The sequence below is a fragment of the Erpetoichthys calabaricus genome, chromosome 4 (assembly GCF_900747795.2).
Source record: "Erpetoichthys calabaricus chromosome 4, fErpCal1.3, whole genome shotgun sequence".
Lineage (NCBI taxonomy): Eukaryota > Metazoa > Chordata > Cladistia > Polypteriformes > Polypteridae > Erpetoichthys > Erpetoichthys calabaricus.
In genome coordinates this window covers 54,087,260-54,103,581 of record NC_041397.2, presented here as the reverse complement: position 1 = coordinate 54,103,581, position 16,322 = coordinate 54,087,260, and the positions used below count along the sequence as shown (strand labels likewise).

Genomic DNA, 16,322 nt, shown 5'->3' with positions numbered 1-16,322 from the left:
AGTGCACCACTCAGAGTATTTTAACCCACTGTATCTGAGTGTGGAATCACAGCTATACAGCAGCTGATTGGAAAGCTCTATGGCAGATTGTGTCAAGAGCTGAGAGAATTATCGGGATACAACTTCTAGCACACGCTGCCTCAGCCATGCGCACAGTCTGTTTGAACCATTCCCATTCGGCAAACGCTTCAGAGCCTTTCCTGAACGGACCTCGCAGTTCATAAACAGTTTCATCCCAAGAGCTATAAACACACTCAATCAGTCCATCAAGTGCTCCCGGTAGAACTGCTTGTACTTACAAGTACAATTACCTCACTGTAAACTTGTATTACAGTTGTAATATTGCACAACCTGAACCACTTATGGCTTTCATATTGTATATTTTTCAATATTTTTTATCGTATTATTATTATTATTATTGTTGTTGTTGTTGTTTTTGTTATTTTACCATTTTAAAGGAAAATAAGTTTATGGAGGATTTGCAAATTGAATCTCATTGTACCATACAATAACAATAAAGAAATTCAGAGCACGTATTTACAGATGATGGCGACTGGCTTCTAAGTCGATTTAGATTTCCAGGTGCTATCTTCTTGGAGCTCTTGATTTCACATATTACATTATACAGATACATTTTTAACTTCATTTAAATAATGTAGGGCAGCACGGTGCGCAGTGGTAGTTAGGAGACCCGGGTTTGCTTCCCGGGTCCTCCCTGCGTGGAGTTTGCATGTTCTCCCCGTGTCTGTGTGGGTTTCCTCCTGGCGCTCCGGTTTCCTCCCACAGTCCAAAGACATGCAGATTAGGTGGATTGGCGATTCTAAATTGGCCCTAGTGTGTGCTTGGTGTGTGGGTGTGTTTGTGTGTGTCCTGCGGTGGGTTGGCACCCTGCCCGGGATTGGTTCCTGCCTTGTGCCCTGTGTTGGCTGGGATTGGCTCCAGCAGACCCCCGTGACCCTGTGTTCGGATTCAGCGGGTTGGTAAATGGATGGATGGATGGATAAAAAATGTATACTGTTAATAGTTAAACATGTGGACATGCTGGACAGCGGTAGCGATGAACTGGCTCCCCATTCAGGGATTGGTCTTGCCTTGGGGTGTATGCTTGCTGGGACTGGCGTGACCCTGGATGGATAGTTGGATGGAATAATTAAATACAAAGATATTTCAATGTTCCTTAAAAGGTTTGAAGAATCGGCGTTCTGAGCTTACAGATGGCTTGACATTTATTAAAGAGCTGCTTGTGTGGCGATTGGGTACTTGGAGAAAGAAAAGGAAGGACGGGAATTGGACAGTACTGTTGCATTAAATTATTTTATCGAGGGTCACGCACGGCACAGCAAGCATCTTTTGGGAGGCAGGAACAATCTCTGGACAGGATGCCAGCTTGTCACTACCACTTCCCCATGTTTTACACATGCTTTAATTCCTATCATCATGAAAATGATAACAAGTATACATCTTAGTATTTAAATTGTTCAGAGAGCTGTAATATCATGAATGTAATGTATTCTGTGTCCTGTCGGCATAAGAGAAAGCCCGCTTAAGAAGCACGTAGTGATTCACAAACACATAGAGCACATAGAAGAACACATAGAATACAAAGCATTTAACGTGCTGCTTTAGTTACGATGGGATTTAAGAAACTAGTAAACTATTTTAAGATGAAGTTTATGACATTCTACTTTAATGACAAAATAAACTACCTGATTAAAGTGGAAATTTCCACTGTCTCCCTGTTTTTTTCCTTTTCTCTGTACCCTAATATGCTTCCATATGACACTCAGACAGTGTGCAACAACTCACCTTTTCATGGCGATTTTGATATTTGACCACTTCTTTTTTATTCTGGGCACTGTGAGACTTTCTGAACTTGGACTTTGGAGTTTCTCCACACTCTGTATCACTCGATTGACTTCCTTTTGTTGTTTATACCACTGCTTAAGCCAACAAATAATATGTTTTCCTTGCCTCAACTTCGCATTCACTGAATTTCTTTTTTTCACGCGCTTTTTCCATTGTCTTTTAACCAAACAATGAATGGAAAGAGCTGTTTATATTTATTTGCATATTTAAATATGCAAAATTCTGGGAGGAGTCGTGGTGGGGGCGGCAGGCACATGCACTAGCATTACTTTCATGCTGACCGGGATTTATGTAGTGGAAGTGCGTGGAAGTTGGCTTATGCACTGTTTTGTGCATCAGAATATTTTTGTGCATACTCACATTTCCACTTTTGTTCATATGCCACATTTTAATGTGACGCACGCCGTTATGCATGAGGCCCCAGGTGATGTGCAACCATCAGGAACTTTTTACAGACATTACGGCCAAGTGGTCTGGAAGTACACATGATGCTTGTATCTGGTCCAATTCTGACGTGTGTCAGATGGCAAGGAATGGTGCGTTTTCTGGTGGCTGGTGTCAAAGATAAAGTCATTTTGGGATAAGCAGAAACCTTTATTTTTATGCACATGGAGTCATCTGTGGAGCAGTGAAGGCAATGGTTGGATTACAGCTGTTGACTGCACATCTTAAACACCCAGTTAATTACAGGAGGTAGTGGGCGTTTCTCACATCCTTGGAGAGAGAACGTCTCCTACTTTTGCTTACACAAGTTCTTATCACTACTTAACCTTGCATATACTTGGAGCAGCAAAGCACAGCTGAGACTGGGTCACAGATCAAAAGGATTTAACATACTTTCTAAGAGTGCTAGGAATAAAAGCTGATAGTGAAAAGGTAAATAGTAAAAAAGGTTATAATAATAAAGGTTATAAATATCAATATAATAACTAAATTGTAAATATCATATTTCACAATGCTGGCTACTAGTAGACAATGTAAATCCCCTTTGCAAATACCTGCTGACTCCAGACCTCAGTCCTGCACAAGTCCTCAGCCTTGGAAAACCACACTTCTTTATTTTTTGCTGCCTCCTCTATAAGTTGTTTTAACTCTTTTGTGAAGTGATCCTTCCTCTTCCTTTCATTGCTTGCCATTGTCCTTTTTTGCAAGGAATCCATGTCATGTTTTGAGCCCATGTATAGATTTTCCACTAACAGGTTAAATTAGTTTGATCGTTATGTTGTGCGCTTTCACATAATTGATTTTTTTAATTACTTTTCTGTTTAAACATTTTCACATTTGGTGTGACAATATAACATATTTGACAACTGAAACACAAGGGATTGATGTTCCCGTTATCGTCAGTCTGTGGTTTGCTTTTTTGACATGGATGTTGGAGAGAAGGCAACAAAAAAGTACATTAAACTCATATGCTAAAAGTTGTATAACAAAGGGCTGCAGGAAACATAAAACTCACATGTTATTTACTTACAAATTTTTCTATCTTGTTTGTTGTTCCTAAGAGTGATCGTTTTTGGGAAACATACCACTACATGGTACGAACACCAGGAGTATCAAAGTGAGGGATCCAGAAATTGTAAAGTGTGCGATAAAGCAGGTGGTCTATTTGCTGGAATGGTGTTGCCATAATACTGCTGGCAGTCACAGACCCCAATGTGGACTTTAAATTGAAGAGAAATGTTTTAAGTGGTTTCAAAATTAGTTAAGATGGTCTAGCTGGTGGCTCCACTTCCTTCTATGTCTCATTTAAATGTGTAACCAAATCTGTTAGAATGTCCTTATCACAACATATATATACATTGTCACAGACACGTGATTAGGGGGCAGCCAAAGGACCTGACCGAGCGCGAAAACACACTGGAGCGGGGTTTAACACAGCGTATTACAGTAATGCTTTTCTTTTTTCCTCACTAGGAAAAAGGAAGAACAAAAAACACCACACACCTTGAATTCTGCGCACAAAAGCGCAGTCCTGACACATGAAGAACTTTTGTGTTTTCATCCGTCCATCCCTGATGTCTTCACTTCTAGTCGCCTTCCAATAACATCACCTCCATTATCTTCTACTCACGTCACCCCCTTCCTTCTGCCTACTTCTGGTTCAGATTACATAAACTGCTCTGTTTTTTCTTGCTTGTTTACATGAACACTGTTTACATAAACTTGACCATGATATCAGTGTATACTGATTTGTTTATTGTGCTATGACAGTATATGGGGAAGGCTCCCCAACCCTTAATCTGTCTCTCACACATTTATTTCTTCAAAGCATATACAGTGATCCCTCACTATATCGCGCTTCGCCTTTCGCGGCTTCACTCTATTGCGGATTGTATATGTAAGCATATTTAAATATATAGCGGATTTTTTGCTGGTTCGCGGATTTCTGCGGACAATGGGTCTTTTAATTTCTGGTACATGCTTCCTCAGTTGGTTTGCCCAGTTGATTTCATACAAGGGACGCTATTGGCAGATGGCTGAGAAACTACCCAGCTTACTTTTCTCTCTCTCTCTCTCTCTCTCTTGCGCTGACTTTTTCTGATCCTGACGTAGGGGGATTGAGCAGGGGGGCTGTTCGCACACCTAGACGATACGGACGTTTCTCCGCAATACAACAACAAATCCGCAGACAGTCCTCATGCAGTAGGAAGACGCCAGACAGTCCATACACCCAAAACAGAGGATGAAACAGGACAAAACAAGAATCCATAAGTATCAAACAGGAAGGCAAACAGACAGGTAATTCCAGCCCAAAACACAAAAGATATCTCCTTTTGTATCACTGGCCCCCTTTTAAATGTTGCGCTGGCCTCCTTGTACCCAGCAGCCCCTGCACCCTCAGCAGACGACCAATCAGAGCCACTGCAGGGACTTCTGGGAGTTGAAGTTTCAATCCCATGTAGCACCACTACAAAAGTGTTGTGTTTGGTGTTATTTTTCTGTTTTGTGTTCTTGATGCATGCATTTTTGCTTTAATTTGACTATACCGCATTTGTCATAGTGTTCAACATCCTGAGAGATTTAGTCATTGTGATTGTTTTATAAGAATAAATTTATGCAAATTTAACTGAGCAATATTTACAATGCTCTTCAGTTCAGACTAATGGGTTTGAATCCTATCCCAGGCACTGACTGTGTGAGGTTTGCAGATTTTTACCATCTCTTGATGGAATTTCCTCCAGGTGCTCTGATTTTACTCCCACAATCCAAAGACGGCTGTAATAGTTAATTTGCAAATGAGTGTGCCTGTGTGTGTATGAATCTGCTGTCAAAAGGAAAGTCAAAATTGGCCCAATGGAGAACAGAATATGAGACTGATGCCATTCAGAGGACTGAAGCGTTAGAAGAAGCAAAGTAAGCTTTACTGTGTTAATTCCTTTTTAACAAGCCACCATTCATTTTTTTAGCATCAAATCACTGCCACAAGTGGAGGAGTTTAAGTACTTCTGGGTCTTGTTCACAAGCAAGGGGAAAAGGGATGGTGAGATCAACAGACAGATAGGGGCAGCGTGCATAGTTATGTGGACACTATACAATCTGTAGTGTTGATGAAGGAGCTGAATCAGAAGGAAAAGTTCTCAATTTACCAATTGATCTACATCCCTACCCTCACCTATGGTAATGAGCTTTGGGTAATGGCTGAAAGAGTGAGATCGCAGGTACAAGCAGTTGAAACGAGCTTTCTCCACAGAGTGGCTGTGCTCCCCCTTAGAAACAGGGTGAGAGGCACCAACATCTGGAAAAGGCTCAGTGTAGAGCCACTGACTCTTCTGCATCGAGAAGAGTCTGATATGGATTTCTCACTGACCCCACCCTGTGGAGGTTTTATGGGTACAACCATTTTGGTAGAGACCCCAGGGAAGATTTTATCTCCCAGATGGCCAGGAAACCCCTTGGAATCTTTCAGTATGAGTTGGCAAGTGTTGGCAAGACTGTTGCCCCTGCGGCCCAGTCTCAGAAAAGCAGTGGAGAAAGAATGACTGAAAAATGCCCTAAATTAAAAAAATAGACCAGACCATTAAATTCATTGACCTCTCAAAACCCCCGTAACACTACCTTCTTTATTTTTAATGGCCAAGAAAAATACTGTCAAAAAATTAATGAATAAAATAAAAAACAAAGTCCAGATTATCATGACACTACCAAAGAAGGGACCGTGTATGTCTTTTCATTGTGACTTGTTCTTCTGTCAGTAACTTAATTATATAAATTAAGATACCTAAGCACTAGACTTGATAAATTACTCGTATTTTTCATGATATACAGAACTTTTTGTTCTTTACTTGAAGCCAAATAACTGCAGGTAAATTCTATGAAATATCTATTAAATGGTCATCAATTCAATCATTTTACAGAAGTCCTGCTGGATCAATCAAAAAAAAAAATTAGACAGTGACATCTCCCAGATGCAGTGGGCCAAACTATTCAAGAAGCAAGAAATACAAAGGAAAAGGCTAAAATGGCAATTAATGATGTGAGTTGTTTTGATTTCATTTTGATCTTGAATTGAACGTTTGTACTCCATTCTCCTTATGGTTTCCCAAACTGATCGGGATGTTGAAGATTATAAAAAGATTTAAAATGCAGGCTATTGAAACTATGGAACTGTGACACTGTTAAACTGAAGTTCCATCCATCCATCCATTTTCCAACCCACTGAATCCGAACACAGGGTCATGGGGGTCTGCTGGAGCCAATCCCAGCCAACACAGGGCGCAAGGCAGGAAACAAACCCCGGGCAGGGCACACACACACACACACACACACAGTACACACTCGGGATAATTTAGGATCGCCAATGCACCAAACCTGCATGTCTTTGGACTGTGGGAGGAAACTGGAGTACCCGGAGAAAACCCACACAGACATGGGGAGAACATGCAAACTCCACACAGGGAGGACCCGGGAAGTGAACCCAGGGTCTCCTAACTGCAAAGCAACAGCGCTACCCACTGTGCCACCCTTCAGGTAATATAGCATTATTTATTACATTACATAACATTCTCAAACTATCTCAGTCAAATTTTCTAATGACATGTAGTCAGTGTACTGGCATCACTGAATTTCCTGTTCAATTATCTAGCAAGCTAAACACCTTCAAGCAATGATTCCTGGAACCACGAAATGATGTTGAGAATGTTTAATTACACAAATGCTGTGAAACTGTAAATACAAATACAAACAAACACTAATTAAAGTACTTGTATAAGAAACATAAAGTATATACAGCAGCATTTATAACTAAGAGCTTAACAGCCGAAAGCTCAGTAAATTTAGGTGCTGAAATGTATAACATTTACTTTAACATTTTCTAACCAAAGTTAGTTAAACAAGAGCTACAGTACTGTGCACAAGTTTTAGGAAGGTGTGAAAAAATGCTGTAAACAAAGAATGCTTTCAGAAATATAAATAATGATTGTTTATTATTATCAATTTACAAAATGCAAAGTGAGCGAACAAAACGAAAAATCTAAATCAAATCAATATTTGGTGTTACTACCTTTTGCCTTCAAACCAGCATCAATGCTTATAGGTCCACTTGCACAAAGTCAGGGATTTTGTAGGATTATAGTCAGGTGTATGATCGACCAAACAGGTGCTAATGATCATCAATGTCACACGTAGGTTGAAACACAGTCATTAACTGAAACAGAAACAGCTGTGTAGGAGGCTTAAAACTGGGTGAGGAACAGCCAAACTCTGCTACCAAGGTGAGGTTGTGGAAGACAGTTTCATGTCATGGCAAGATTGAACACAGCAACAAGACACAAGGTAGTTATACTGCATCAGCAAGGTCTCTCCCAGGCAAAGATTTCAAAGCAGACTGGGGTTTCAAGATGTGCTGTTCAAGCTCTTTTGAAGAAGCACAAAGAAACGGGCAACGTTGAGGATCATAGACGCAGTGGTCAGCCAAGGAAACTTAGTGCAGCAGATGAAAGACACATCAAGCTTATTACCCTTCAAAATCAGAAGATGTCCAGCAGTGCCATCAGCTCAGAACTGGCAGAAACCAGTGGGACCCAGGTACACCCATCTACTGTCCGGAGAAGTCTGGCCAGAAGTGGTCTTCATGGAAGATTTGCAGCCAAAAAGCCATACCTCCGACGTTGAAACAACGCCAAGTGACTCAAGTATGCACGAAAACATAGGAAATGGGGTGCAGAAAAATGGCAGCAGGTGCTCTGGACTGATGAGTCAAAATTTGAAATATTTGGCTGTAGCAGAAGACAGTTTGTTCGTTGAAGGGCTGGAGAGCGGTACAATAATGAGTGTCTGCAGGCAACAGTGATGCATGGTGGAGGTTCCTTGAACTTTTGGGGCTGCATTTCTGCAAATGGAGTTGGAGATTTGGTCAGGATTAATGGTGTTCTCAATGCTGAGAAATACAGGCAGATACTTATCCATCATGCAATACCATCAGGGAGGCGTATGATTGGCCCCAAATTTATTCTGCAGCAGGACAACAACCCCAAACATACAGCCAAAGTCAATAAGAACTATCTTCAGCGTAAAGAAGAACAAGAAGTCCTGGAAGTGATGGTGTGGCCCCCACAGAGCCCTGATCTCAACATTATCAAGTGTGTCTGGGATTACATGAAGAGACAGAAGGATGTGAGGAAGCCTACATCCACAGAAGATCTGTGGTTAGTTCTCCAAGACGTTTGGAACAACTTACCAGCCGAGTTCCTTCAAAAACTGTGTGCAAGTGTACCTAGAAGAATTGATGCTGTTTTGAAGGCAAAGGCTGGTCATACCAAATACTGATTTGATTTAGATTTCTCTTTTGTTCATTCACTGCATTTTGTTGATTGATGAAAATAAATGATCAACACTTCCATTTTTGAAAGCATTCTTTGTTTACAGCATTTTTTCACACCTGCATAAAACCTTTGCACAGTACTGTATAAAACCAGAAAAAAGGTACCTTACAGGGAGTGCCTTCACAAGGGCTAACTAAGCAGGATGGTGAAGAATTGTTTGAGAGAACAAACACAACAAACGTACTGCTGCTGCACTCACTTCCTACTTCCTGTTACATTGGCTTCATGTTTCCTGCAGCAGCAGCAGCAGCATTAGGATTTTTATGTTAGGGTTACAAATATTTGCTAAATAGTTAGAACATAACTGGCAGTGCTAGAACAGTCAGATTCAGAGAAAGGCAGGAACCAGCCCAGGACATGACACCAGTCAACTGCAGACATTTATTACATTTCTTCTTTAAATGTTTTGGAGCGATATAAAAGATATCTTACCACAGAATTCAAAATTTAACAGAAACAATTTTGGACACATCTGTTCATCCATTCATATATTTTTGAACCTGCCAAATTGAATTAAGAGTTGTAATGGTGTATGCTAGAGCCTATGTGAGGTGCATCAAACACAAAGCAGGAGATGGTAGCCCTGCAAAGACACCACACTCACACACACAATCTCACTTTCTAACACCTGACAAATTTAATCACCAATTGAATTAACATAGTTTTGTTGGGTGAGGAAAAGCTGGAACTCCAAGAAAAAACCTCATGTGCGGACTTCACAAAGATGGTGTCCATGGGAGTAATTAAGGCTGATGCCAGCTGTAAGTTTAAATATGCTCTTCAAGAAGGATGGATTGGAAGAGATGAATGCTGATAAAGTGTAAATGTCAACATTTCAAAAAGTTTAAAATATTTCTTAGTACTGTGGCTTCTCAACATTACTTTGGAGACGTTAATAAAACTTGTAAAACTGTGTAAAACTGAATGGTCTGGTCACATCAAAATATTCTGATTTTCTTGCATTCTTATATTACAGGCAGCTATGATCACTGAGGAGCTTAGAAAGAAACAGGACACAAATTCTCATTGGGAGAGAATGAAGAAAAATATGGAACAGACTGTGAAGGACCTGCAGATGAGATTAGTCAAAGTGAAACAAGTTGCTTTACAATGGGGCAAAAAGAAAATCCTGAAGCTTGAATCCAGAGCATGAAGCAATTAAAGTAATCTTTTGATGGCTTAGGTCAGGGAGTTGGAGAGTGACCTGGACACAAGGAGATCCAAAGGGATTTTGCACGTATGAACGCCGGATGAAGGAGTTGACTTTCAACGCAGCTGTGTTTTTAATACTTTTGGCAGTCAGCACATTTGTTCAAATGTAATATCATCGAGGTATGGAGTGTGTCCTGTGGCAGCATCAGGCACAAAGCAGGACATAATGCTGGGTGGAGCAACAGTCCGTTGCAAGGCACACCCAACACTCAGACTCAGACTCAGTTATCATGGGCCAGTTTAACATCAGCACTCAACCTAACATGCACATTTTAGGGCTGTGAGAAAAAAACAAAGTATATGGAAATAAATCTGTACAACTATGGTGTACAGTCCACATAAAATAAAAGGGCCAAGGTTTGAACCCAAGACTCTGGAACTATGAGATCACAGTGTCACTCATCATTAAGTACAGAAACTGGATTGTTTTTCTTTTAAGAAAGAGGAAGATAAAAAGAATCCCTTGAGAATGTAGCATCTGGCTGACAAGATGCAGTTAAGAAGAACTACAAGCATCAGGCCGAGGAGTCAGTGAGTGCTGCTTTTCTTCTTACTCTTTCACTCTCTGTTTCTTTCTTTGTATGAATTGCAGCAAGACAAACATGTTAGTTATGTTGTTTGTTTAAAGGCTTAAGTCTCAATACACCTTAAAAATTTTGCAAATACTTATGGTAATCTATCAATAGTTAGATCCTAGTAAGGGCCATTTCACAGTACGAGACTTTTACATGCTATTGGCTGTCACAAAAAGTAGGGAGCATGGCTATGCTAGGAGGTAGGCACTCAAATCACTAAATGTGACATTCCCTGAGATTTTCAGTCGTTTAATTTGAAATGGTCTGGTGACGAGATCAAGGATCAAGAAATTCCATACTTACTTGGACTACCAGGCTACACTTAATGTGGCTTGGAGATCTTCTAATTTGACTTATGAAGGACAGTGCTGGAGGTTTTTCTTCCAGATATTTCAATTGTCACTCAAAAGCAAAAAAATGGAGTTTCTCCCCGTGATAAAAAGGGAATGTGAAGCAGAGCTGCAGCCCTTCTTCTTCTTCTATTTGGCTTGTCTCATGTTATCTCGCAGCATTGCTCAAATCCATCTCTGAAAATCCAAAGCAGGCTTCAAAAGCTGTTGACAATTTCCAGGCAAAAGGATTGTTTCTTTGTAATTGTTTTAATCAGCTTCCTGATCTTAGAGCTCGGTGTGCCTTTGTTACTTCTTCTGCAGTCTGATGCCTGGAGAGGAACAGATTCAGCACACTAACCAAACTTTGTTATTGATTTTTTCAGGTTTTAACTTGTCCTTATTGTTCACTCTGTGTCAAGAAGTTTATGCACTCCATTTGTTATCTGGATCTAACTCATTTGACTTTTGTCTCCAATGTGTTTATCGGGGGCTTATTAAACGTTGATCTGCTACTTGGACGATGACTGACTGACTGCTTTTTCCATAGTGTTGGGGGACTGATAGGGGAGTCAACTGGAGACAGAATTGAGCATATGTAATAATTCACACACACCTTGGCAAGGATTAGAAAAACATATGGAATGCAAAATCAGTTATAACCCAATTTTATTGAAATTTCTCTTCAAGACTGTGTGGCCAGACCAGCTCTAACTCCATCATTACATTTGCTGATGGCATAATCTCCACGGGCCTGATCACAAATAACGATGAGATAGCTTATAGAGTAGAGGCCTCTCTATGGACTGAATGGTGCCAGATCAACAATCTCATCTTTAATATCAATAAAACTAAAGAGCTGGTCATAGACTTCAGGAAGCAGAAGGCAGACCTCAATGACACCTACATTGGAGGAGATGCTGTTGAAAAGGAGTGCAGCTTTAAATTTCTTGCCATGATCGCTACTGATAAAGTACACTGAAATCATTTCATCTCATTTCAAAAAGTCTCACCAATGCCTCTACTCCCTCCGATGTCTCCATTCTCATTGTCTGCATCACATCCTGCTATGGCAGCTGTTCAGCTCAACATTGTAAAGCTCTGTAAAGGGCGGTGAAGACACAGAATATTACTGGTACTCATCTACCTTCAGTTCAGGACATACTTTATACAACACTCAATGCCTTTGAAAGACAAAACAATTTAATGAAGGACCACAGCCACTTTTCTCACTGCCTCCCTCTGGCAAACAGTATGGGGTCATTGGTGCTTCTGCCGGTAGATTCAGGGATGGTTTCTATCCACAGGCATTGTAGACAGTTCATAAAAATATTTGAACACTTATAATACTGGTGTCTAAACTTTGAACTGTAAAAACAAAACCTGTGATAACACAGCATTATAGCACTGAAGAACAATTTAAAGAAAATATTATATTTAATAAGGGTATTTAATAATTTTGCTTTAGATTTTGATTAAAGGTTTTGTTTCTGCTGGTAAATGACTATCAATTTGTGCAACTTAAATAAATAAGGTGCCTTCTCTCTGCCTCTCAAACAACTTGACTTGTTACAAGGTTTGATAAATAACACTAAATCACTACTGTCTCCTATGCCACTTGTCTATAGTTACTTTATTTGTGTGAAGGAAACCCTCCTAACATTTGTGCAAAAACATGCCGTTAACTTTTAAACTGCACTTCATTTAACTTAAAATACTTTTTTTTCTACAGTAAACATAATCAAACCAGAAATTAACAAGATACAGAAACTTGCAGCATGAGCTTCATGAAGCTGAAGAGAGGGCTGAGTTGGCTGAATCTCAGATTAACAAACTAAAAAGTAAACCATGAGATGCCATCACTAACAGTGTGCATTTGCAAATTTATCCCCTTAAACTTCAACGAGTAAGAAAGGAAAGCGACATTTGCTCATTTGAAATCTCAATGTGTGTCATGTTTTTATTTTTTTCCCTAGATGCATGCAGAGGAGTAGGATATGCAGGACCAGCCTGATTACTGGCAGTTTGGGTACAAATATAAAGTTTGAATTTTACATAAAGACAGGCTGAAAAAAGAAGCACCACCTCCAAAATCTCTTTTGTTAATCATTTTGTTTGCCGTTATTAAACAATTATTTGATGTTTGTCATTGTTTTTCATGACTTTTTCCAGTGTGTAGCTTAGGTAAGATGCTGTGAGTGACTGTCCATCTTTAAATGACTAGCCCTACAAAAACAGAGTGTGCTGAGCTGCAGTCATATGCATGCAGTTCCCACGCCATCCTCATGTGCTCATTACTATTATATTGTAAAATTCATTAATGTTGCAGATGGCATCCATGGAGGTGGCATGCATCATGCAGAAGTGACTGGTGTGCACTTAATGGGAAAGCATTGCTTTAAGTGGTGTGAGGACCAGGCATCTTCAGTCTGTTTCCAATAAAACGTAATAGCTTTGTTGTAAACAGTCAAAACTAATTTTTCTTCTTTGTGCTTTGTAACACAACTTGTGTTTTTAAACAGATATTAGCTAAACTATGGATTCCTTTGAACAAATAGGAACTATTTCCATTTGTTTTTTGTACTTTCTAAATATGACAGTTGGTCTCCTTTCCTGGTACCTCAAAATCAAAATCATTCAGACATCAACGAGGTGTGGAGACTGGCTTGGACACAGACAGGCAGACACACTCATGTCACCCAACACACGTTCATTTATAATATTTACAAAGTCCATATTGTGCTCACAAACCCCAAAGACCTGGCCACAACACAATGCCTTCTCTCTCTTCAGGCCACCTCCTTGCCGTCCTCCCGACATCATCTTCCTTCCTCCCAACTCTTGTCAATGACTGGAGGGAGGCGGCCCCTTTTATACACACCCGGATGTGCTCCAGGTGCTCCCCGGCAATCTTCCACCGGCACTCCCCAGTGTGGTGAAGTGTCGGCTGTGTACCCGGAAGCACTCCGGGTGTCCCTTCTTCTCTTCCCCCCAGCACTTCCGGGTGTGGCGGAAGCACTGGGGTCCAGGGTCCCCAAGGCATCACGGCACCCCCTGGCGGTGGCCCCCAATACAACCAGGGCGGACACCCCCTCGCGTTCTGGAGGAGGAATGAGCCCTCCTCCTGGCCGTCCCGGCTGGGCGTGAGCCCCGTTCGGGTGCCACAGAGGTAAAACAGCAGGATATACTTAAGAACAATATTAATGAATGCTTTCCATATTTGGAAAAAGTTTAAAACTTTGAAGCAGTTTAATCTTTTTCTTATTATAAATGTAATGGAAAGGAGATGTCTTGCATTGAGTTGGTTTATTAGGATTCCTCCAACCAAGTAAGATAACTCAATGCACAAGAAAATGTAGTGTAGAACTGATTTATTCCATCTGACATTACCTCACTGAATGCTTTTTAAGGATACTAGCACGATCTAAGGCATATTGTTTCCACCAAAGAAGTGTGGGTGTGGGACATATCCAAATCATATAATCTAGTGAAGCAAACTCTTGATAACATCATTCACAATTCTTGATAATTTGAATTTATACAGGTGCATGCGATATAGAATTGTTGTGCACATATTTAAGAAGAATGTATTTGATTATTTTTTGATGTATAAATTCCATTTTCTTATACGAGAGTTTAATTCATAGATCCCAATCCCATCATTGCCTTACATCAGATAGGGCTGCATGTCTTGAAATAAGATGATCCCAGAAATATTGCCAATACCTTCAGCAGTACCGATTCATATAGTTTCCAGCAAAGATATTGGTGGAAGATTAGTGAGATTGGACAGACTTCTTTAACAAGGATTTACTTTTTACATAGAAAATGCTGTGTGCTACTGGAAGATCATATTGCAGTGTTGTTGTTCAAAGTTTGCGAGCACATTGTCTATATTCTGTTCTCTAAAGCACCAGATGGTGGCTTCCATGTATTAAATTCTGCAAAGGTTATACTGTACTTCACATATTGTAAAATATACCAATACCAATACATTTTATACATATAAAAAAACTTTATATAAAGGTTTCTTTAGACTTCAAAACTTTGAGTTGACACTTTATTAGTTATGTCACCTTATAGCTCACTAATGGCCTTGATGAGTCCCGTTGCTGTCTTGTGTCACTTTTTCTTGTCTGGCAAACCAACAGAGTTTCCTTCTTTTGTTTTTGGACTGTATTTACTAATTAGAATTTCTCTAAATATATACCACCTTCTATTTATAATAAAGGTATTTTTGTTAATAGTATTTTCAGATGTTTCTTTGTTCTGCCTTTCATCAATTATGTGCCTATCATCAAGGAGTACATTACTGCATTTTCAAAGGTAATTCAACACTTACCTGTAGTTTAATCACCGTTTCTCACGTAGTCAGTCAAATCTCTGTCTTGCTATAATACGCCATTGCCATGTCAGGCTTCACTTCATGTGACATGTCATAAAGCATCACTTCAGTTCTACTCCTCTGTTCTTCCAGGAGGACCTTACTATTCAAGTTTTTGAAAACCTGAAATCACACATTGCCCTGGCACTTTGTCTACTTGTATCTGATGTTACTCAGATGAACCTTGCTTATCTGTGAGTTTGAATTGAATAAGGTGGGTTTCATAATGAACAGATAGACAAATGGATATTTTAATAGAGGAGGTCTTCCATTACCATTTAATAAGAGTTGATTTTTTTTCACTGTTTTGTTTTATCCGATACTCTTCATTATGTCATTATTTCTTTTCTTAGGATAAGATCAATGTAAAGAGTGTAATGTAATACGCATTTTACCATATTAAAGTACCTATTAGCCTTTACAAATCATCAGCTTTTACAAGTAAAAGTCTTTATTTATAAAGTATATTATATTATAGTATATTAAGTGCTTTAATATTTGAAACACTAAGGTAGGCATAAATTGCATTTAACAGAAAAAAAATGTTTAAAAAAAAGTTTGCCCAACACATTAGTCATCTTCATTTTTATCGTCTAGCAAGCAGCTTCACTGTGTTTTTTTTTGTGTTTGTTTGTTAATTTATTCACTTGTTGACTTTCATTCAGTTCACTGTTGTTTTTAAATCTCATTTTCGCATTGATCACCATCTATATCTGAATGTCCATTTGTTTTTGGTTCATCAGAATCTAAAAAGGAAATTACACAGGTTTATCCTATTAACTGTGATACACAACATTTAAAATGTCACACTAGGGGTTTTAAATATCAAGAAAACCTTTATATGTTTAGTATAAAGCATTTAGACGTTTGCACAGAATTGGGAACTTTATGTCAAATTACAGCAACTGAAACACTTTACAGTTACAGACTTGGCTTTGATTGATTCAGTTCCAAAATTCCAGACCCTTACGGCAATAGCACTAACTGAAGTATCACTCCCTAAAATATTTATTTCTTTTTAAAAACTCATTTCAACTTACAGTATTCTTAAATAGCACAACTTTCAGAAGACAGACTCAGAGAGTTGACACAGATGTACAAATTTAAAACAGTAACAGAAATCAACAACATT

At 39.4% G+C, this 16,322-nt stretch overlaps 1 protein-coding gene across 1 annotated transcript in view; it reads left to right on the top strand.

The window, feature by feature from the left end:
- LOC114651090 (myosin-7-like) overlaps window positions 1-13,169 on the top strand; it is a 200,879-nt gene extending 187,710 nt beyond the window's left edge. Inside the window, exon 41 of the mRNA XM_051926523.1 lies at window positions 12,783-13,169. Within this exon, the coding sequence (XP_051782483.1) occupies window positions 12,783-12,800 (18 nt within the window). The 3' untranslated portion in view covers window positions 12,801-13,169. The remainder of the gene's footprint in view (window positions 1-12,782) is intronic.
- Window positions 13,170-16,322: the final 3,153 nt, after the last annotated feature.